At 31.3% G+C, this 23561-nt stretch overlaps 5 protein-coding genes across 5 annotated transcripts; all 5 read left to right on the forward strand.

Moving 5' to 3' along the window:
* Positions 1–1187: 1187 nt before the first annotated feature.
* Positions 1188–4334, forward strand: LOC133670747 (LEAF RUST 10 DISEASE-RESISTANCE LOCUS RECEPTOR-LIKE PROTEIN KINASE-like 2.3). Its single transcript, XM_062091337.1, has 4 exons — positions 1188–2015; positions 2219–2251; positions 2421–2504; positions 3103–4334. The coding sequence occupies exons 1-4, from the start codon at positions 1211–1213 to the stop codon at positions 4230–4232; spliced, it is 2052 nt and encodes a 683-aa protein (XP_061947321.1). The 5' UTR covers positions 1188–1210; the 3' UTR covers positions 4233–4334.
* Positions 4335–6069: 1735 nt separating this feature from the next.
* Positions 6070–9880, forward strand: LOC133670746 (rust resistance kinase Lr10-like). The gene is made up of 5 exons (XM_062091336.1): positions 6070–6951; positions 7232–7273; positions 7414–7446; positions 7882–7953; positions 8492–9880. Exons 1-5 carry the CDS (start codon positions 6126–6128, stop codon positions 9628–9630), a joined length of 2112 nt encoding a protein of 703 aa, XP_061947320.1. The 5' UTR covers positions 6070–6125; the 3' UTR covers positions 9631–9880.
* Positions 9881–11587: 1707 nt separating this feature from the next.
* Positions 11588–13525, forward strand: LOC133671641 (uncharacterized). Its single transcript, XM_062092449.1, has 4 exons — positions 11588–12479; positions 12655–12681; positions 12835–12867; positions 13267–13525. The coding sequence occupies exons 1-4, from the start codon at positions 11750–11752 to the stop codon at positions 13305–13307; spliced, it is 831 nt and encodes a 276-aa protein (XP_061948433.1). The 5' UTR covers positions 11588–11749; the 3' UTR covers positions 13308–13525.
* Positions 13526–13585: 60 nt separating this feature from the next.
* On the forward strand, positions 13586–14476 carry LOC133671428 (rust resistance kinase Lr10-like). The gene has a single exon (XM_062092199.1). It carries the CDS (start codon positions 13586–13588, stop codon positions 14474–14476), a length of 891 nt encoding a protein of 296 aa, XP_061948183.1.
* A 3469-nt stretch (positions 14477–17945) lies between these two features.
* On the forward strand, positions 17946–19294 carry LOC133671640 (rust resistance kinase Lr10-like). Its single transcript, XM_062092448.1, has one exon. The coding sequence runs from the start codon at positions 18213–18215 to the stop codon at positions 19263–19265; it is 1053 nt and encodes a 350-aa protein (XP_061948432.1). The 5' UTR covers positions 17946–18212; the 3' UTR covers positions 19266–19294.
* The last annotated feature ends 4267 nt before the right edge of the window (positions 19295–23561 follow it).

Below are 23561 nucleotides of genomic sequence, written 5' to 3' on the forward strand. Positions count from 1 at the left end.
TAATATTAACAATTATTTTTGAATAATTACATAAGGACATGATATACAAAATATTTTATAATAATTTGTTCATGACTTTTCTGTGAAAATATTTACTTTGTAATTTATTTTTCTTGTTTATTTTTTCAAATTAATCATTCTTTTATTTTATTTTTTTATATAGATGCATGTTTTTTTTTATATTCATGCATTTATTTTTTCAAATTAATCATTCAAATAGATAAGTATTTTATTTTTATTTTATATAAATGCATGTTATTTTTTTTTTATTAATTGATGCTTGCTCTTCAGACTATGATGCAAGTCTAAACCAAAGGAACGGTACCGTCATTCCAAATGAATTTAGAAATGCTACATCCATTGAAAATTATGCAAATTTGTTGCAAAATTATGGAATATATATATAGAGTACTGAAAGTTTTTCCAAAGACTTTAGTTTCGTGGTCTCCTACCTATGAGAGTATTATTACGATTTGCCAATATAATTGTAAAAGTCTTATGAATCCTTTTATTTACGATAAATAGATTTTTAATTAAAAAGTTTATTAAATCAACTTAAAAATAAAATTGAAAATAAACTTTTAGTTTTATATTTTTAAATTTATTTGTTTTAGGCCTCTTTAGTGTTAGATGGTCAAATAAGATACCATATTGATAAGAAGTAATTCAAAGGAATTGATTTGATAATTCAAATGTCTTGTGATGGCAACCAATATAGAGGGTGAAGTTGATGCTAACAAAACAAAATATATATTGTGAATTTTCATTCCCCAAGGCTAAAGACATCGGTTAACCCCTTTAAAAAAAGAAACGTAGTCGTTTTCACTTAGAGTTTTGCAAAACGACGTGGTTTTTATAGTCTTGCATTTCTATTTTCTACTTTACTCCTACTATATTTCTATTTAAATATTGAATGGCACCACATTCTTTCCTTGCTTTTTTTCTCTCATTGACTTGGAAACTTCAAGGAAGTCTCCTCTTTTTGGAAATTTCAAAAATATTGAATGGGCTCGTCTGCATCGCATTTTAGAAATTTCAAAAATATGTGATTGACTTTGTAAGTGTAGACGACAACTCGAAGACTTCAATTTGTGGCCGAGATGGTATGCGTAGTCTGTTGACGAGTATTGTTCTCAAGACCACATATAATTCTGTTGATCAAAGTGTAACAAAGCACATTATTTGTTTCCCAAAGAAAGTTTCTCTCTCAATGTTCAGTAGAGTATTAAGGCACCTCTTCGGTGCATGTGCAGCCCTGCCTATTCTAGTGATCCTATCCACCCACCATAGTTGCAGTGCTACAAAGAACACCAACAATTACTGCGCTCCTTCTTCTTGTGGCAATATCCATAATATTAGCTACCCTTTTCGACTAAATACCGATTCGAAAAGCTGTGGCAACAAAAACTATGAACTTGCTTGTGAAAACAACGTACGTCCAACTTTATACTTGAACATGGTAAAGTATTATGTCCAGGCAATCAATTACAGTGACTTCACAATTCGACTTGTGGATGCTGCTGTTCAGAAGGATGATTGCTTCTCCATCCCTCGTCATTCTCTTACAGAAGAATTGCTCCGCTCCTATTATTATAAGATAAATTGGCCAGACAGTTCCTTGTTAACTTTTTTATGTTGCGAAAATCAAATCCTGAATCCTCCAGATTATATTATGGATGCTTCTTCTTGCAAAAATGGCAGTGGTACTACATATAGTTCTTCTTCGTCTAGCAGTATTTCTTCTCCCAGCTGTGTCGATATGGAAGGTCATTCCTATGTCATGGTTGGTGAGGACATCCACGATCTACCTGACTTGTGCCATATAAATTTGATTTATTCTGTGCCAAAAAATATGAGAAGTATGTCGTATACAGATGTCCATGATATTTTGGTATATGGGTTCGAGCTTTCATGGTTATCTTTCTGCTGTAATTATAGCACAGAGAACCGCTGCAACCTTGATGACGCCACCGTGAAGAACAACAATTGCTTTAACGATTACACAGAACCATGCCGTACGTACTCTCTCTCTCTCTCTCTCAGCATACCTCAAGTACTGTATTATGATTATGCATACAATATTTGCTTTATTTTATATTGTAATGCTCCAATATTGCTTGGTTTATTTTATATTTTAGTAAATGTTCTTTACTTCAGTTAAAATTATAAGTTTGTAAATATCAATACTGTTGACCTTTTCTTTTTTGTTGAAATGCAGCCGTATGGTCGCTGGGAGGCCTTTCTTTTGAAGGTGAGGACTGTTACGGTCTTACATGTTCTACAAAACGATATCTTTTTATTATTTTATAATTTATAATGCTTTTAATTTGAATGAATTGATTTTCAATCATTTTCTCCCTTATAGTCAAATAACTACATGAATGGTAAATCATTCATCATTTTTTTTATTTATTTGGCAGGTTATTGTTATGACCGGATGACCACCCCTTTAATTTTACTACGCTTTCTCATATTCTTTCCCACTGTGACACTTGCCCTTATCGGTAAGTATTTTATTTTGCTTTTATCAGCTTATTGTGAAACAATAAATATATATTATTGTTCATTGTGGTTGTAGAAATTAAGTCCTTGAAATTTAAATATTTCTTATGACTATCCCTACTATTTCAAGTTTTAACTTTAGGTTAAATTTATATTATTTTTGCATCAAATTAATGTATCTAATATTCTTTCTACTTTTGTTTTCAATTATAAACAATAATTTTAAAGCATTAGATGGAAAATGTTCTAATCAAACACAGAGTATTTTGAAAGTATTTACTTTTTCTATAGGATAACACTTTTCTATATTTTTTTTCTTTCAGTTAATGGTCTTATTTTATAAAAACAATCAGATGTTTTCATGTTGTCCGTTTTTCTAAGTGCCTTTTATAGTTCCTTTTATTGTTTGTATCATAACTTGCTTGGATACTGTTTTGTTTTCAATTTCATGAGGTATATATTAGAGTGTTGATAGGCATGAGGATCAGATTTTGAAATTAGAGAATTAGAATGAAAAATTAATCACATATATATACTCGTAACTGAAATCAATGAAGCATTTGTAAAATGTTTTGATATGTTTCAAATGTCTCTATACAGTGATATATCATGTGCTATTGTTCCCATGTGGGCTTCCATGTCTCCTAACTTTACTGATTTATAAATGGCGAAGACGACATTTATCCATGTATGAAGACATTGAAAAATTCTTGCAAAGTCATGATAATGATCTCATGCCGATAAGGTATACTTACTCAGAAATTAAGAAGATAACCAACGGATTTAAAGACAAGTTGGGTGAAGGAGGCTCTGGCTCAGTGTATAAGGGAAAGCTTCGTAGTGGTCGTTTTGCAGCAGTAAAAATATTGGACAAGTTAAAAGATAATGGACAAGATTTTATAAACGAAGTTGCCACAATTGGAAGAATTCACCATGTCAATGTCGTGCAACTTATAGGCTTCACTGTTGAGGGATCGAAGCGTGCTCTTATATATGAGTTCATGCCTAATGGGTCTCTTGAAAAGTATATTTTTTATAGGGAAGGTAACGTCTCACTAAGCAATGAGAAAATGTATGAGATTTCTCTTGGGGTGGCTCATGGCATTGAATATCTACATCAAGGTTGTGATATGCAAATCTTACATTTTGATATCAAGCCTCACAACATTCTTCTTGATGATAAGTTTGTACCGAAAGTTTCAGATTTTGGATTAGCCAAATTATACCCAACAAATAATAACACTGTGTCCCTCAGTGCTGCTAGAGGAACAATAGGATACATGGCTCCCGAACTATTTTATAAGAATATTGGACGTGTCTCTGACAAAGCTGATGTCTATAGTTACGGGATGTTATTAATGGAAATGGTAGGAAGAAGAAAGAACTTGAATGCATTCGCAAGTCATTCAAGCCAAATTTACTTCCCTTCATGGATTTATGACCAAGTTAGTGAAGGAAAGGACATAAAAGTACAAGAAGATATCATGGAACATGAAGAAAAAATAATGAAAAAGATGATTATTGTGGCATTGTGGTGCATACAATTGAAGCCTGTTGATCGTCCCTCAATGCATAAAGTTGTAGAGATGCTTGAATCGGATGTTGAATCCCTACGAATGCCTCCTAAGCCTTTTCTTACTCCACAGATGCCAGAAGAAGATGATAGAGCTAATCATGTAAAGTTATTAGATCCATCAAATGATTGTAATGACTCTACAATTAATGAATGAATTATTAAAGAATATGTGACATATATGTTATTTGCTTAGAGGAATAATCCATTCAACTTTTTCTAGTTGGTTGACTGGTTTTTTATTGGTAGATTATTTTTTTTTTTCAAAATCAAAATTAAGTTTATTTTCAATGTTGGTGTTTTTATTTTGTTTTAGTGTATTGTTTGTATTAAACCCTATCCTAAAAAATGAATTTGGATGGAGTTGATGACATTCACAAGCCTGAAGATATCACAACTGAAACAATCAGGTACTATACAAGCCTATCCTCTACGAGCCCAAGTGCTAAGTCGAGTAGTGATAGCGATTGTTTCAAAAGACTCTGTTTGTGTCAGAGAAAATAATGACTGTTGGATTGTTGCCATTATGTGCAGCAATCATAGAGCATTTACAGCCTATCTTCTAGAAGAGAATGACTGCCATTGCCATTGTCAAAGAGGGCTGCTAAGTGCAGCCACCATTGTTAAAGAAGAGCTGGAGTTGGCAGTCGCCTTTGTTGAAGAAGAGCTGGAGTTGACAGCCACCATTATTGACCAAAGAACAAATAGAGCAGCACCATGGATGCCTATAAATAGAGGCATACGGTTGAGAGCAAAATGAGATAGTTAAGAGAAGGAAAGTAGAGCCAAAGATGTGAGAGATGTAGGAGAGAGTGGGATGTCAAGGCAGCCAGCAGTAGCTGCCATTGCAGCACTGAAAAGAGAGAAATAGAGTGAGGTTGAGAGTTGCCAAAGAGGGGATGATTCCTCCTCCTCTATTGTTGTAAATCTTGTTCTCTCCCTATATAATGCAATGACTTTTCCCGTGGATATAGGCGGTTTGCTGAAGCACGTTAAATATTGTGTCAGTGTGCTTACTTATCATGAGCAAATATCAATACATCACCGGTTGGAATTCCCTACAATGACTGTAGAGGAGGTTGAACATGCTGTTTGGAATCGTGAAGGCCCCAGGTGATGCGAAGACTGTGATTTAATTGGTGAAGAAATTCATGAGATAATGCCTGAGCTCTTTAGACATGGGAAATAAAAGAAATGAAAAGGAAAGGAAATTAAAGATAGGACGTCCATGTACTATTTGATCGTAACCTTTAATTATACTTAATTCTCCGTATATTTAAGAGGTCCTCCCTTCTTTTGCAGGAACTCTTCATGCAATTTCCTAATTCTTAATTAATCAGTGAGACTTTGAATAAGCAAGAACTCGAAGACTTTAATTTGTGCCCATTGATTGATTTCCTCTCGTATTGATCCAAGATGGTATTCGTAGTCTGTGGATGAGTATTGTTCTAAAAAAAATGGGAAGTATAAAGCGGAACACGGATGGATCAGCTTTCGGAAAACCAGCTAATATGCGCGCATGTCTGGGAGGAGTTCTGAGAAATCATGAAGTGTTCTTGGCACCTTCTCGTTCCCTGCTGGCATAAAAGTAGCAAATGAAGTGAAGGTGATGGCATCTTGAAGGCTTTGCAAATCAGAGTGGGATCTTCCCTTGCAAATGAAGTGGAGTGGATCTTAGAGACATTCTTTTAATGGCTGTGATTGTCTGCTATTGACACGGAAACTTCAAGCGAAGGCTCCTTACATTTTTTATTTCCATTTTGTCTTCTCTGTTTGGGTTCGTCTTCATCGCATTTAGAATGGGTCTTGATGCACTAACTCGAAGACCTTGTAAGTGGAGCTCTTCATGCAATTTCCTAATTATTAATTTATCAGTGAGTCTTTGACCATACAACCACTCGAAGACTTTAATTTTTGGCCATTGATTGATTTCCTTTCGTATTGATCCAAGATGGTGTGTTGTTCTCAAGACCACATAATATATTTATATCTCGTGAGCAAAATGTAACAAAGCACATTATTTGGTTTCCCAAAGAAAGTTTCTCTCTCAATGTTCAGTAGTGTATTAAGGCACCTCTTCGGTGCATATGCAGCCCTTCCTTTTCTAGTGATCCTATCCACCCACCATAGTTGCAGTGCTACAAAGAACACCACCAATTACTGCGCTCCTTCTTCTTGTGGCAATATCCATAATATTAGCTACCCTTTCCGACTAAATACCGATCCCGAGAGCTGTGGCAACAAAAATTATGAACTTGCTTGTGAAAACAACGTACGTCCAACTTTATACTTGAACATGGAAAAGTATTATGTCCAGGCAATCAATTACAATAACTTCACAATTCGACTTGTGAGTGCTGCTGTTCAGAAGGATGATTGCTTCTCCATCCCTCATCATTCTCTTACAGAATATCAATCGCTCCGCTCTGCGGATGACAATTATTATTATGAGAAAAATTGGGCAAACAGTTCTGTGTTAACTTTTTTATGTTGCAAAAATCAAATGCTGAATCCTCCAGTTTATATTATGGATGCTTCTTCTTGCAAAAATGGCAGTGGTACTGCATATAGTTCTTCTTCGTCTAGCAGTATTTCTTCTCCCAGCTGTGTCGATATGGAAGGTCATTCCTATGTCATGGTTGGTGGGCAGATCCAGGATGTACCTGACTTGTGCCGTATAAATTTGATTTATTATGTGCCAAAAAATATGAGAAATATGTCGTATACAGATGTCCATGATATTTTGGTATATGGGTTCGAGCTTTCATGGTTCTCTTTCTGTTGTTATTATAGCACAGAGAACCGCTGCAACCTTGATGAAGCCACCGTGAAGAAACACCATTGTTTACGATATAACCGTTTCACAGAAACATACCGTACGTACTCTCTCTCTCTCTCTCTCTCTCTCTCTCTCTCTCTCTATATATATATATATATATATATATATATATATATATCAGCTTACCTCAAGTGCTGTATTACGATTATGCATACAATATTTGCTTTATTTTATATTGTAATGCTCCAATATTGCTTGATTTCCGTTTATGTACTGTTAAGGGTTTATTTTATATTTTAATAAAAGTTGTTCACTTCAGTTAAAATTATAAGTTTGTAAATACTGTTGACCTTTTCTTTTTTCTTGAAATGCACTAGGGAAGTATACCGGATGGAAGCTGGCACACCTTTTTGTTGAAGGTGAGAACTATTATGGTCTTACATGTTCTACAAAACGATACATTTACTCCGCATTTTCTTCGCGAATGAGTGTTTTTTTTCACCTTTTAATTAATCATCAAGATTTTGCACGCTGATTCATATTTTCTTGGTGATTATAGGTATCGACTGGATAATTTGTCGAACTGATGGGGGTGAGTTAATTTATTTTGTGTAATTATATCATTTTACAGAAACAGTAATAATATTTATTTTTCTAATAAAATAAATAAAAGACCGTAAAAGGGTTTTTTTTTTTCAATCCAAGTTTCAATGACGTACATATCAATGTTCGCCTTCAAGTTACCCATAGCAATACAAGTTTTTTCGGTAGCTAAACTCTTAGATTTTGATAAAATACAACCCTTTTAAAATAATTTAGTCTTCTTGATGGAAATAAGAAATAAGATATCACTTCTAATCTTCTTTTATCTAATAGACTGTCTCTTATCTTTCTATCATTTTATAATTTATAATGCTTTTAATTTGAATGAATTGACTCTCAATCATTTTCTCCCTTATAGTCAAATCACTAAAATGAATGGTAATTAAATCATTGATCATTATTTATTTATTTATTTATTTGGCAGGTTATTGTTATTACCGGATGACCACCCCTTCGATTTTACTAAGCTTTCTCACTGTGATACTTGCCCTTATTGGTAAGTATTTTACTTTGCTTTTATCAGCTTATTGTGAAACAATAAATATATGTATATCAGTAGCCTTCTACTTATTTCCATTAAATTTATTTAGTTGTAGAAAATAAGTCCTTAAAATTTAAATATTTCTAATGACTCCCTACTATTTCAAGTTTTAACTTTAGGTTAAATTTATATTATTTTTGCATCAAATACATGTATCTAAGATTCTTTCTACTTTTGTTTTCAATTATAAACAATGATTTTAAAGCACCAGAAGGAAAATATTCTAATCAAACACATAGCATGAGTATTTTGAAAGTATTTACTATTTGTTTAGGATAACACTATTCTATTTTTTGTTTCCGATAATGATCTTATTTTATAAAAACTATCCGATTTATTTTTATGATGGCCATTAATTTTCTAAATGGCTAGAATGATATTAATAATACTATAGATTATTATCATATAAACTTGTCACTAAAATCAATGAAGTATTTGTAAAATATTTTGATATGTTTCAACCTATAACCATTTTTGTAATGTCTTTGTACAGTGATGTATCATGTGCTACTGTTTCCATGTGGGCTTCCATGTCTCCTAACTTTACTGATCTATAAATTGCGAAGACGACATTTATCCATGTACGACGACATTGAAAAATTCTTGCAAAGTCATGATAATGATCTCATGCCGATAAGGTACACTTACTCAGAGATTAAGAAGATAACCAATGGATTTAAAGACAAGTTGGGTGAAGGGGGCTTTGGCTCAGTGTATAAGGGAAAGCTTCGTAGTGGTCGTTTTGCAGCAGTTAAATTATTGGGCAAGTCAAAAACCAATGGACAAGATTTTATCAACGAAGTTGCCACAATTGGAAGAATTCACCATGTCAATGTCGTGCAACTTATAGGCTATACTGTCGAGGGATTGAAGCGTGCTCTTATATACGAGTTCATGCCTAATGGGTCTCTTGAAAAGTACATTTTTTCTAGGGAAGGTAGCGTCCCACTAAGCAATGAGAAAATGTATGAGATTTCTCTTGGGGTGGCTCGTGGCATTGAATATCTACATCAAGGTTGTGATATGCAAATCTTACATTTTGATATCAAGCCTCACAACATTCTTCTTAATGATAAGTTTGTTCCGAAAGTTTCAGATTTTGGACTAGCCAAATTGTACCCAACAAATAATAACACTGTGCCCCTCACTGCTGCCAGGGGGACAATGGGATACATGGCTCCTGAACTATGTTATAAGAATATTGGAGGTGTCTCTTATAAAGCTGATGTCTATAGTTACGGGATGTTATTGATGGAAATGGTAGGAAGAAGAAAGAACTTGAATGCATCCGCAAATCATTCAAGCCAAATTTACTTCCCTTCATGGGTTTATGACCAAGTTAGTGAAGGAAAGGACATAGAAGTACAAGAAGATGCCTTGGAACATGAAAAGAAAACAACGAAAAAGATGATTATTGTGGCATTATGGTGCATACAGTTGAAGCCTGTTGATCGTCCCTCTATGCATAAAGTTGTAGAGATGCTTGAATCGGATGTTGAATCCCTACGAATGCCTCCTAAGCCTTTTTTCACCCCATATCAGATGTCGGAAGATGATGATAAAGCTAATCATGCAAAGTTATCAGATCCACCAAATGATTGTATTGACTCTTCATATCAGTTTGGTCGTTAATGATGAAGTGAAGAAGATAATTTAGCTTTAATGGTTATTAATTTTGATAATGTATTAAGTATTTAAACTTTAAATATCTAAACTTGAATGCATTCGCAAATCATTCAAGCCAAATTTACTTCCCATCATGGGTTTATGACCAAATTAGTGAAGGAAAGGACATAGAAGTACAAGAAGATGTCATATTATTTACTGATTATATCAAATTTGGTCCTCAAACTTTTGATTGATATATATATTTTGTTTTGAATATTTGTTTTTCAATTTCATCCCTTTGAATTTAATTTTTATACTAACGTTGGTCTTCATTTTTATAATTGTTATTTGCTTTTCCTTTATCATTTTTTAATTGAAATTTTTTATCTATCAAATTTGATCCTCATTCTTTTGATTATTACTTATTTTATTTGAAATAATTTATGAAATGTTAATTATTATTATTTTAATTTCTTCATCTTTTAATTTTTTTATTTTTTAGATTTGATCTCTATTATTTTGATTATTATTTATTTTATTTGAGATAATTTATGAAATTAAATTTTTTTTCAATTTCATTCTCATTCAACTTTTTAATTTGTAAGATTTGTTTCTTATTATTTTAATAAATTTGAGAAAATAAAACACTAATAAATTATTTTCTAGCTCATTTTCCATGACAAAACCAAACACTAGAAAGTGTTTTCTAACTTATTTTTCATTACACTACCAAACATCGAAAAATAATTCACTTTTTTTAAATTTATTTTTACAAAAAAAACACTTTCTAGCAAATAAATAGAATTTAAGTAAAGATTTTGTTTGTGTCAGAGAAAATAATGACTGTAAAGGAGGTTGACCATGCTGTTTGGAATCGTGAAGGCCCTAGATGATGCAAAGATTGTGATTTAGTTGGTGAAGAAATTCATGAGATAATGGTTGAGCTTTTTAGACCTAGGAAATGCTGGCTAGATCAATAATGGCATATATCATTTTAATTTTCAAATTAAAGGGGAGGTCAAATTGAAGGCCAATTAGACTAGTAAACGGATTATATAAAATTATTGCAAAGGTTTTATCGATCAGGTTTTTGAAAATTATGCATGCAATCATTAGTAACAAACAATCAGCTTTTATAGCTGGGAGGCACATGCTTTTTATTTTTGGTAAGTTTTTATTTAAAAGATCATGCTTTTAGAAAATATATTTTTGTCTAAAAAAAAGAATTCCATGAATAAAAAATGATAATTTTAAATGAAAAGATATATTGTTTTACCTTCAATTAAATCATTAGTGTCAAAGTATCATTTTTATTTAAAAATTTAAATTGTTAGATGAGTTACAAAGAATAATTTTATATTATTCTCTAATAATTAGAATTTTTATAAATTTTTGTTTTAATTATCTAAATTTTTAATTTAAAAATTCACATGGTTGATATAAAATATTTTTAATTTTTAAATTTATTTATTTTAGGCCTCTTTAGTGTTAGATACCATGTTGATAAGGAGTAATTTAAAGGAATTGATTTGATAATTCAAATGTCTTGTGATGGCAACCAATATAGAGGGTGAAGTTGATGCTAACAAAACAAAATATATATTGTGAATTTTCATTCCCCAAGGCTAAAGACATCGGTTAACCCCTTTAAAAAAAGAAACGTAGTCGTTTTCACTTAGAGTTTTGCAAAACGACATGGTTTTAATACAGTTTTGCATTTCTACTTGACTTACTATATTTATTTTTAAATATTGAATGGCACCACATTCTTTCCTTGCTTTTTTTCTCTCATTGACTTGGAAACTTCAAGGAAGTCTCCTCTTTTTGGAAATTTCAAAAATATTGAATGGGCTCGTCTGCATCGCATTTTAGAAATTTCAAAAATATGTAAGTGTAGACAAGAACTCGAAGACTTCAATTTGTGGCCGAGATGGTATGCGTAGTCTGTTGACGAGTATTGTTCCCAAGACCACATAATTTATTTACATCTTTTGAGCAAAGTACTGTAACAAAGCCATTATTTGGTTTCCCAAAGAAAGTTTTTCTCTCAATTTTCAGTAGAGTATCAAGGCACCTCTTTGGTGCATATGCAGCCCTCCCTTTTCTAGTGATCCTATCCTCCCACCATAGTTGCAGTGCTAGAATGAAGACCAGCAATTACTGCGCTCCTTCTTCTTGTGGCAATATCCATAATATTAGCTACCCTTTTCGACTAAATACCGATCCCCAGAGCTGTGGCAACAAACTTTTTGAACTTGCTTGTGAAAACAACACACGTCCAACTTTATACTTGGACATGGTAAAGTATTATGTCCAGGCAATCAATTACAGTGACTTCACAATTCGACTTGTGGAAGCTGCTGTTCAGAAGGATGATTGCTTCTCCATCCCTCATCATTCTATTACAGAAGATCAATTGCTCCGCTCTGCGTACGACAATTATTATTATGAGATATATTGGGCAAACAGTTCTGTGTTAACTTTTTTATGTTGCGAAAATCAAATGCTGAATCCTCCAGATTATATTATGGATGCTTCTTCTTGCAAAAATGGCAGTGGTACTGCATATAATTCTTCTTCGTCTAGCAGTATTTCTTCTCCCAGCTGTGTCGATATGGAAGGTCATTCCTATGTCATGGTTGATGGGGGGATCCAGGATGTACCTGACTTGTGCCGTATAGATTTGATTTATTCTGTGCCAAAAAATATGAGAAATATGACGTATACAGATGTCCATGATATTTTGGTATATGGGTTCGAGCTTTCATGGTTCTCTTTCTGTTGTGATACTGGCAAAGAGAACCGCTGCAACCTTGATGAAGCCACCGTGCAGAACAAAAATTGTTTACAATTGTTCACAGTACCATACTACTGTACGTATTCTCTCTCTCTCCATATGCATAACACAGCTTCAAATTTTCAAATTGTAACAGAAACAGAAACAAGGTGATCTTTCAAGTTACTAGAAATCTTCTGAAGGTAAAGTCAATAATGATAATCTAATGTTCTTCACTTCAGTTGACCTTTTCTTTTTTCTTGAAATTGTAGGGACGCTGTTAAACCTTTATTTTGACGGTGAGGACTATTACGGTCTTACATGTTCTGGCTCAATTCTACAAAAAGATACATTTACTTTACGCATTTTCTTCGACAATGAGTTTTTTTTTACTTTTTTTAATTAATCATCAAGATTTTGCACGCTGATTCATATTTTCTTGGTGATTATAGGTATCGACTGGATATTTTGTCGAATTGATGAGGGTGAGTTAATTTATTTTGTGTAATTATATCATTTTACAGAAAGAGTACTAATATTTATTTTTCTAATAAAATAAATAAAAGGCCCTAAAAAGGTTTTTTTTTTTCAATCCAAGATTCAATCACGTACATCTCAATGTTACCCATAGTAAGAGATGTTTTTGCGGTCACTAAACTCTTAAATTTTGACAAAATACAACCCTTTCAAAATAATTAAAAGATCTAAATGAAATAAGATATCACTCCTAATCTTCTTATATCTAGTAGGATAAAGATATAATTTTTAGTCTTTCCAATTTAGTTAGATTGTCTCTTATCTTTTTATTATTTTATAATTTATAATGCTTTTAATTTGAATGAATGGTAAATCATTCATCATTTTTTTTTTTATTTATTTGGCAGGTTATTGTTATGAACGGATGACCACCCTTCAATTTTACTAAGCTTTCTCATATTCTTTTCCACTGTGACACTTGCCCTTATCGGTAAGTATTTTACATTTCTTTTATCAGCTTATTGTGAAACAATAAATATATATTATTTTCATTGTGGTTGTATCTGGTAGCTTCTACTTATTTTCATTAAATTTATTTAGTTGTAAAATGTTTTGATATGTTTCAAATGTCTCTATACAGTGATATATCATGTGCTATTATTTCCATATGGGCTTCCATGTCTCCTAACTTTACTGATTTATAAATGGCGAAGACGACATTTATCCATGTACAAAGATATTGAACAATTCTTGCAAAGTCATGATAATGATCTCATGCCGATAAGGTATACTTACTCAGAAATTAAGAAGATAACCAACAGATTTAAAGACAAGTTGGGTGAAGAAGGCTCTGGCTCAGTGTATAAGGGAAAGCTTCGTAGTGGTCGTTTTGCAGCAGTTAAAATATTGGACAAGTTAAAAGATAATGGACAAGATTTTATGAACGAAGTTGCCACAATTGGAAGAATTCACCATGTCAATGTCGTGCAACTTATAGGCTTCACTGTTGAGGGATCGAAGCGTGCTCTTATATATGAGTTCATGCCTAATGGGTCTCTGGAAAAGTATATTTTTTATAGGGAAGGTAACGTCTCACTAAGCAATGAGAAAATGCATGAGAATTCTCTTGGGGTGGCTCATGGCATTGAATATCTACATCAAGGTTGTGATATGCAAATCTTGCATTTTGATATCAAGCCTCACAACATTCTTCTTGATGATAAGTTTGTTCCGAAAGTTTCAGATTTTGGATTAGCCAAATTGTACCAAACAAATAATAATATTGTGTCCCTCAGTGCTGCTAGAGGAACAATAGGATACATGGCTCCCGAACTATTTTATAAGAATATTGGACGTGTCTCTGACAAAGCTGATGTCTATAGTTACGGGATGTTATTAATGGAAATGGTAGGAAGAAAAAAGAACTTGAATGCATTCGCAAGTCATTCAAGCCAAATTTACTTTTCTTCATGGATTTATGACCAAGTTAGTGAAGGAAAGGACATAGAAGTACAAGAAGATGTCATGGAACATGAAGAAAAAACAATGAAAAAGATGATTATTGTGGCATTGTGGTGCATACAATTGAAGCCTGTTGATCGTCCCAGACTGAAGTGAATCATCTCTTTCGTTAGCCATAATTAACAAACAAGCAGAACCAGAATACAAAAACAGCGAAAGACAAAGTACCAGATTGCAGAAATTGAACAGATATCACAGATACTCAACAAATATCTTCTCGAAATTATACGTTTACTCCAAAATACAACACAAATTACAGAAGAAGAAATACCTAAATAATTGCAGAGACAGAACATAAATACCAAATTGCAAAAGCTAAAGGAAAGTCGAAATACCAGATTTTATAGAAGCGGAAGACAAAATATCACTCCAAAAAAAATTTAGGATTAAGCCTTGTTCCATAAAACCAGCTCTAATACCATGTTAAAACAAATCAATTAACACAAAAAAAAAATACAAACATGAAAGAGAAGGAGGCTAAAATTTTTCTCAATTGATTTGTATTATTGTTCTTACTTTAACCTAAATATAAAAAAGGTTAAGTTGAAAATATTATTTTACTCTTAATAAATAAAAAAGATAAATATATTATTTACAGAGGTAATGTCAAGTATCTGTTAAATAATTTTTTGTTTCACCTGAATGAAGAGAAATTGTGCCGTTTATTGGTTGTCTACTCCCGGTGTCTAACCCTAAAAAAGCGGGAGACCTTATATTTTGGAGCAGAGGTAGTGAATAGACTGTAAGAAAGGCAGTAAACGTTTGGTATTCCTGTCGTTCTTAGATCCATCCAGGCTCCAACGCCTCTCTTTCCAAACTCAAACAAGAGGCATCCAGGTTTGCATGATGGAAACTTTAAGCCCTCTCTTCTCTCATCAACCATGTTCTCCATGGTGGTGTTCCAAATCGAATTTGATTACTCTCTTAGTTCGGCCTTTTATGGAGCTTAATTAGGTCAGATTGAAGGCTGGTATAGGTATTTGCTGTTGCTGCTATACGGTTTGTTTTCTATGTTAGATATCTTCAATAGCCTCCTTGCCAAGTGAGCTATAAAAGATTTAACTGGAAATTGCTTTGGTTAGTATATCTGTTAACTGTTCTTCAGATTATACAAATGAGAATTAAATTATCTTGGTCTTGAGTTTTTCCTTGATGGCGTTTTTATCTACCTCAACATGTTTTGTCTGGTCATGTTGAGCTGGATTAGATTGCCTTGTTGTAACCTGACGTGGAATTCCTATTTGATGATGCTTCTATATATTCATCAATGTTCAAGTGCTTATTTTATGAGAACATGCATGATCCCTTTACCCAGTGATGGATTAGGAATGTTTCTTGTCTTGGGTATAATATAAATGCACATAAATTATTTTTTAAGATCAATTATTCACTTGAATATTTGTCAAGTTAACAATAAAATTTTAATTCAAATACATAACACAAAATATATAAAAATAAAATTTAAAGTACATAAAATTCAAAATAAAAATAAAAATAAATTATACTATTAAAGTTGCATTCTTCGATGTTTTGTAGAATATAATTCATCTATGATCGAATCCGAATCAATATCTTCAACAAGCTCTCGTTTAATGTAAATTATCATAGAATCTGCTAGAACTTTTTTTTCATTTTATTGCGAAATATAATTTTAATATGTTTCATAATTAAAAATATCTATTCTGTAATGGCAGTGAAACAAACAAAGTCAAAATAAGATAATGAACCTGTTAATTAAATTAAATGATAGTGTTTAAGCAGGGTATTTTTTTGAACCTTCTGTACTGATGATTCTGTGCTGAATAGAGTTGAAATTCTCAACCCACCGCAAATGGTAAGAAAGTTTGTTGCGTCAGCAACTCCGCGTTAAAGAAAAGAAAAGATAAGAAACTTTGTGTCGTAACCTTTATGTAAGAGAAGACTTGGAAACTTCAAGCGAAGACTCCTTACATTTGGGTGCATAATTCTCCAAGTACTCAATGAGACGAGCTTGACTATGGAAGTGTAGGCCATCAAGAGGTCCTCCCCTTCTTCTTGCCATTGATTTTTTATATATATATAATCATTGATTTTATTAAAAATATGACTAATTAGATAATAATCGTAAAAAAAATGAGGAAACTTACATTAAAGACAAACTAAATGTCTGGAATTAGTTTATTTTAATTAGTTTTTATAATTATTTTTATACTTATTAATTTTTAATAAAAATATATTTTAATATATTTTTAAGCATCAATTACCGGCATCCAAATCCATCTTCAACCTTTTCAGATAGTCACATTAAGTGACCCAAAGTAATGCGACCACCAAGATCATCAATGTCTGGAACTAACAACCCAAAAATATATTTCATCAAAAATTACCAAACCAAAAACAAGTTTTTATTTTTTTTAACTCAAAAATATTTTTCATCGACAATCATTAAGAAATTTAGATAGTGTTTGTTGCGTCAGCAACTCCGCGTTAGAAAAAAAAAATAAAAGAAAAGAAAAGATAGGATCATATGTCGTATGAAAAGCAACCTCCATTAAATACTACGTGGAAAAGCTAAAACAAATGTTTCAGCCTCACTTTTGCAAATAGTTGAACTTTTGGATGGGTTTTAGGATTATTTTGCAATATTATGCTGATATTTTTTTATTTAAAAATAAGAATAATTTAAAGTATTTAAAATTAACTAAGTAGATAATTTCTGCTTTATATATAAAACTTTATTAAAATTCAATTACTTAATTTCTTACATTTTTTTTTTCCATTTCTTTCTTCTCTGTTTGGGCTCGTCTGCAATATCGCATTCAGGATGGACCCGAGATGTAGACGAGCTTGACTTTGTAAGCGGAGGCCACAGAGAGGTCTTCCCCTTCATCGGTGGGAACTTTTCATGCAATTTCCCAAATCTTAATCATTGAGAGAGCAACCAAGCAATAATTCGAAGACTTTAGTAATTTGTGGCATTCGCAATCTAGAGAATTTCTTGTTTACATGGAGGATTGACCCAACTTCATGAATTGAAGTAGTGATAGTACTTTTAAGATAAATTATTTGAATTGAAATGTTCTTCCATTTTTCTATTCAAATCGGTGATAGTACTTTCTTCATCTTTATGGGTTACAATTTATGTTTGTGTATTTTGATGGCTAACTAGTACTTTTGTGGTCGAAGTTTTAAATTAATGAAATCAGTGAGACAGTGAACATTCAATAATTCAAAGACTTTAATTTTCAGCCATTCATTTTATTTTATTTTAGTTTCTTTCAATTTGTTTTTTTAAATACATTAAAATAATATTTTTAAATTTTTAAAAACTATTTTTAACATCAATATATTACAATAATCTAAATAATTATACTTTTCAAAAATACATAATACAAACCATTCTTGCATACTAGTGGTTTAAACTTTAATTGATGTAATTAATAAGATTTGAATTAGTGATTTTTAGAAAATAAATTTAGAATTTAACTAATAAGCTAGTGGTTTAAATTTTAATTGATGTAACTACTCAGAGAGTGACCGTTCAATAATTCAAAAACTTTAATTTTTGGCCATTCATTTTATAGACTTGCATGGATACTGTTTTGTTTTCAATTTCATGGGTATATATTACAGTGTTGAGAGGCATGAGGATCAGATTTTGAAATTAAAGAATTAGAATGAAAAATTAAGCACACATATATACTTGTGACTAAAATCAATGAAGCATTTGTAAAATGTTTTGATATGTTTCAAATGCCTCTATATAGTGATATACCATGTGCTACTATTTTCATGTGGGCTTCCATGTCTCCTAACTTTACTGATTTATAAATGGCGAAGATGACATTTATCCATGTACGAAGAGATTGAAAAATTCTTGCAAAGTCATGATAATGATCTCATGCCAATAAGGTACACTTACTCAGAAATTAAAAAGATAACCAACGGATTTAAAGACAAGTTGGGTGAAGGAGGCTCTGGCTCAGTGTATAAGGGAAAGCTTCGTAGTGGTTGTTTTGTAGCAGTTAAAATATTGGACAAGTTAAAAGATAATGAACAAGATTTTATGAACGAAGTTGCCACAATTGGAAGAATTCACCATGTCAATGTTGTGCAACTTATAGGCTTCACTGTTGAGGGATCAAAGCGTGCTCTTATATATGAGTTCATGCCTAATGGGTCTCTTGAAAAGTACATTTTTTACAGGGAAGGTAGCATCTCACTAAGCAATAAGAAAATGTATGAGATTTCTCTTGGGGTGGCTCACGGCATTGAATATCTACATCAAGGTTGTGATATGCAAATCTTACATTTTGATATCAAGCCTCACAACATTCTTCTTAATGATAAGTTTGTTCCAAAAGTTTCAGATTTTGGACTAGCCAAATTTTACCCAAAAAATAATAACACTGTGTCTCTCAATGCTGCCAGAGGAACAATAGGATACATGGCTCCCGAACCATTTTATAAGAATATTGGATGTGTCTCTGACAAAGCTGATGTATATAGTTACGGGATGTTATTAATGGAAATGGTAGGAAGAAGAAAGAACTTGAATGCATTCGCAAGTCATTCAAGCCAAATTTACTTCCCTTCATGGATTTATGACCAAGTTAGTGAAGGAAAGGACAGAGAAGTACAAGAAGATGCCATGGAACATGAAGAAAAAACAACGAAAAAGATGATTATTGTGGCATTGTGGTGCATACAGTTGAAGCCTGTCAATCGTCCCTCAATGCATAAAGTTGTAGAGATGCTTGAATCGGATGTTGAATCCCTACGAATGCCTCCTAAACCTTTTCTCACCCCACATCGGACGCTAGAAGAAGATGATAGAGCTAATCATGAAAAGTTATCAGATCCATCAAATGATTGTAATAACTCTTCATATCAGTTTGGTCATTAATGATGAGATGATAAAAATAATTTAGCTTAGTGGTTATTAATTTTGATAATGTATTAACTATTTAAGCTTTAAATTTACTTATTGTATCCATTAACTAGATATTATTATCGTTGACAACCTCTAGATAATAATAATTCAATCAAGTAAGCATAAAGATATTATTGCAAAAGTATATGTAAATTGAAAATACATCAAAATTCATGACTGACTTGCTGTAACTTTGAGGCTAGGCATTTGAAGAATTGGATCATTGGATAAGGGAAGACCAGTAAATGACTCTGTTCTCATACAAAGGAGTATTGCATACATGTGGAAAACATACTTAATCTGGTCACAACGGCTTAATTTTAGTATTTTCATATCTTTTGGTGATCTTATTGAATTTCCATTAACTAGAAGGAGGTACTCTATCTTGGTTTCGAGAACGATCTATGAGCAGGATAGATAGGGCTTTTGCAAGCTCTCATTGGATGTTGAGCTTCAATAGCTACAAGCTCTTTGGTTTCTAAAGAGGTCTTCCAGATCATTGTCCTATACTGAATTGGCTCAAAAATTAACTTATCAGTTTATAGATTGACGGTGATCACATCCTACAATTAATGAATGAATTTATTAAAGAATATGGTGACATATATGTTGTTTGCTTAGAGAAATAATCCATTCAACTTTTCCCAGTTGGTTGACGGTTTTTAATTGGTAGATCAATTTTTTGTTTTTCAGAATTAAAATTAAATTTACTTTCAACGGTGGTGTTTTTATCTTGTTTTTGTGTATTGTTTGTATTAAACCATATCCTCAAAAATAAATTTGGATGGAGTTGATGACATTCACGAGCCTGAAGATATCAGAGCTGAAACAGTCAGGTACTATTCAAGCCTATCCTCTACGAGCCCAAGTGTTAAGTCGAGCAGTGATAGCGATGGTTTCAAAAGACTCTGTTTGTGTCAGAGAAAATAATGACTGTAGAGGAGGTTGAACATGCAGTTTGGAATCGTGAAGGCCCCAGGTGATGCGAAGACTATGATTTAAATGGTGTAATGGCTGAGCTCTTGAGACATGGGAAATGCCGGCTAGATCAATAATTGCATATATCACTTTAATTCCCAAATTAAAGGATCTAAGGCCAATTAGACTGGTAAACAGATTATATAAAATTATTGCAAAGGATTTATCGATCAGGTTTTTGAAAGTCATGCATGCAATCATTAGTAACAAACAATCAGCTTTTATAGCGGGGAGGCACATACTTTTTATTTTTTATAAGTTTTTATTTAAAAAATCATGCTTTTAGAAAATATATTTTTGTCAAAAAAAAGAATTCTATGAATAAAAAATGATAATTTTGAATGAAAAGATATATTTTTTTTACCTTCAATTAAATTATTAGTGTCAAAGTATCATTTTTATTTAAAAATTTAAATTATTAGATGAGTTATAAAGAATAATTTTATATTATTTTCTAACAATTAAAATTTTTATTAATTTTATTTTAATTATTTACAGTTTTAATTTAAAAATTCACATGGTTGATAAAAAAATATTTTTTTTTATCAAAATAAAAAAGAAATACATGAAAAAATAAATTTTAAATAAATAAATACATCCGTTGGTGTTCAGTGAAAATCTATTTTAATTTCTATATAATTTAATAAAATAAATTTCAAAATAACACTCAAATCAGGCAAGCATGATAGTTAATTTAAATTATTAAATAAAATTTTAATAATAATTTATATTATTTTTTACCGTCCACATGTCATTAATGATAGGAGGACATGGAGAATTGACATGTCATGTTTTCGTCTTCATAGTTGGATTGATTTGAAGATAGATTTTAAAAAAAAAGTGTGTAAAAGTTGATTTTTAAAATATTTTTTATTTGTAAATACTTTTAAAAAATTCCTTTTGAATCTAAACCAAAGGAATTTGAGAAAAACCGCAACATCCATTAAAAATGATGCAAATTTATTGCAAAATGTTTCAATAGCACACCGTAAATATTATGTGGAAGCAAAAAACATGATGAACCTTACTTTTGCAACAGTATTTGAACTTTTGGATGAATTTTAGAATTATTTTGCAATATAATGTGAGTATTTATTTTATTTAAAAGATCAAAATAATCTTAAATATTTAAAATAATCTTCACTAATTGTATTTTACTTTGCTTTTATTAGCTAATTGTGAAACAATAAATATATGTATATCAGGACACAACAATTACAGCTTAAGAAATAATTATTTTTCATAACTTATTTTCATTAAATTTATTTTGTTGTAAAAAATAAGTCCTTGACATTTAAATATATCTTATGACTCCCTACTATTTCAAGTTTTAACTTTAGGTTAAATTTATATTATTTTTGCATCAAATTAATGTATCTAATATTCTTTCTACATTTGTTTTCAATTATAAACAATGATTTTAAAGCATTAGAATGAAAATGTTCTAATCAAACACGGAGCATGAGTATTTACTATTTCTTTAGAATAACACTTTTCTATTTTTTTCTTCATGTTAATAATCTTATTTTATAAAAACAATCAGATTTTTTTTATGTTAGCCATTAATTTTCTAAATGGCTAGAATGGTATTAATAATATTATTGATTATCAATAAAAAAAAATGATATTTATAAGACTTGCATGGATAATATAGTTTTGTTTTCAATTTTATGAGGTATTTATTAGAGTGTTGAGAGCCATGACAATAAGTTTTTAAAATTAAAGAATTAGTATGAAAAATTCCCACATAGCTCACAACAATATTATGACACATAGTATCGTAGTAAATATTATGTTTTTTTTTAATGGTTAATTTGAGGAATATATTTAAGAAGGAAATTCCAACTGTTTATGGTTAATATTTCTAACAAAGATCTGCTAGATGAGGCCAAGCCCAAATTTTATTCAACTTCGCTACCGGGAATATGCCATATGTCTCTCCCTTTGTAGAGGAGAGATGGTGAGGAGGTCGAGAAATAGTACTTTGACTCTAAGAAAATGACATCCAAATTAAGTAATACTCTAAAAGGCGCGGGGAAATCACTGTAACTTCCCCACGCCTTTCACTTATTAACTAGATACATAACCCGTGCGATACTGCAGGTCATTTTTTATATAAAAAATATTAAAAAAATAAAAAATAAAAAATTTGGGTTGTTCTGTAAAGCTATACTCAAGAATCTTAGGTGTAGCTGCAATGCCTGACCTAAGAGTAATATTTATAATAAAATTAAACTTGCATGACCCAAGTTCAAGTGAGCCTGGCTACAACACCGGACCCAAGAATATTGGATGTGGGTTTGGCTATAAGGTCGTGTCATAAAAGTGTGATAATTAAATAGATTAATTAAAAAACAGGAAGGAAAAAACCTAATGAAGAAAAAGAAAAAAAATTGAATTAATTGGGTTAACCCTTTAAACCAGGTTATCCCGTAAAACCTGGGATTCGCGTCATGAAAGTTTGATAACTAAATAGAAAAAAAAATGACGGGTTAACCCATCAAATCAAGTTAACCCGTCAAGCTCATGATACGTGTCATGAAAGTATGAAAGTCTGATAATTAAATAGAAAGAAAATTAACTTTAACAAACAAAACTACATGGAAGAAATAACTCGTCAAATCAGGTTAACCCATCAAATCCGAGATTCGTATCATTAAAATTTGATAACTAAATTAAAAAACATTTAACACTAACAAACTAAATCAAACAAAAAAAATTCATTAAACAAAATTAAAAGGAAAAAAAAAGCTAATACTATAGTAATCCATAGTGTTTTTTTTTTGTTTTTTGAAAAAAGCTACAAAGCTAAGTTCTCAACCAGCTCAATATATAAAAAAAACCGACAAAGACTATTTGGAAAAAAGAGAGTCAATTTTGTGTAAAATAAATGAAAAAAAAACATGTAAAAAAAAGGAAACAAAGCGGAAAAAAAACACGTGGGGAAAGCTACAGTGTTTTAAAGAAAAAAACAAAAAAACTAAATTTTCAACCAGCTTAATAGTAAAAAAATAAAATCAACAAAAATAATTTTGAAAAAAACAAAACAAAAAAAAAGAAAATATGTAAAAAATGATAATTTTGGAAAAAAAAACAAAAAACAATTTAAAAAAACATGGGGGGAAAGCTAAAGCTAAATTATCAGCTAGCTCAATATTGAAAAAATAAATTCAATAAAGATAATTTTTTTAAAAAATATGTGGTGAAATACTGTAGCAAAACAAAAACTATATAGGGGAAACACTGTAGTCATCCATATTTTTTTTAAAAAAAATTACAAAGCTAAATTCT

Source organism: Populus nigra, chromosome 13 (assembly GCF_951802175.1).
Source record: "Populus nigra chromosome 13, ddPopNigr1.1, whole genome shotgun sequence".
Lineage (NCBI taxonomy): Eukaryota > Viridiplantae > Streptophyta > Magnoliopsida > Malpighiales > Salicaceae > Populus > Populus nigra.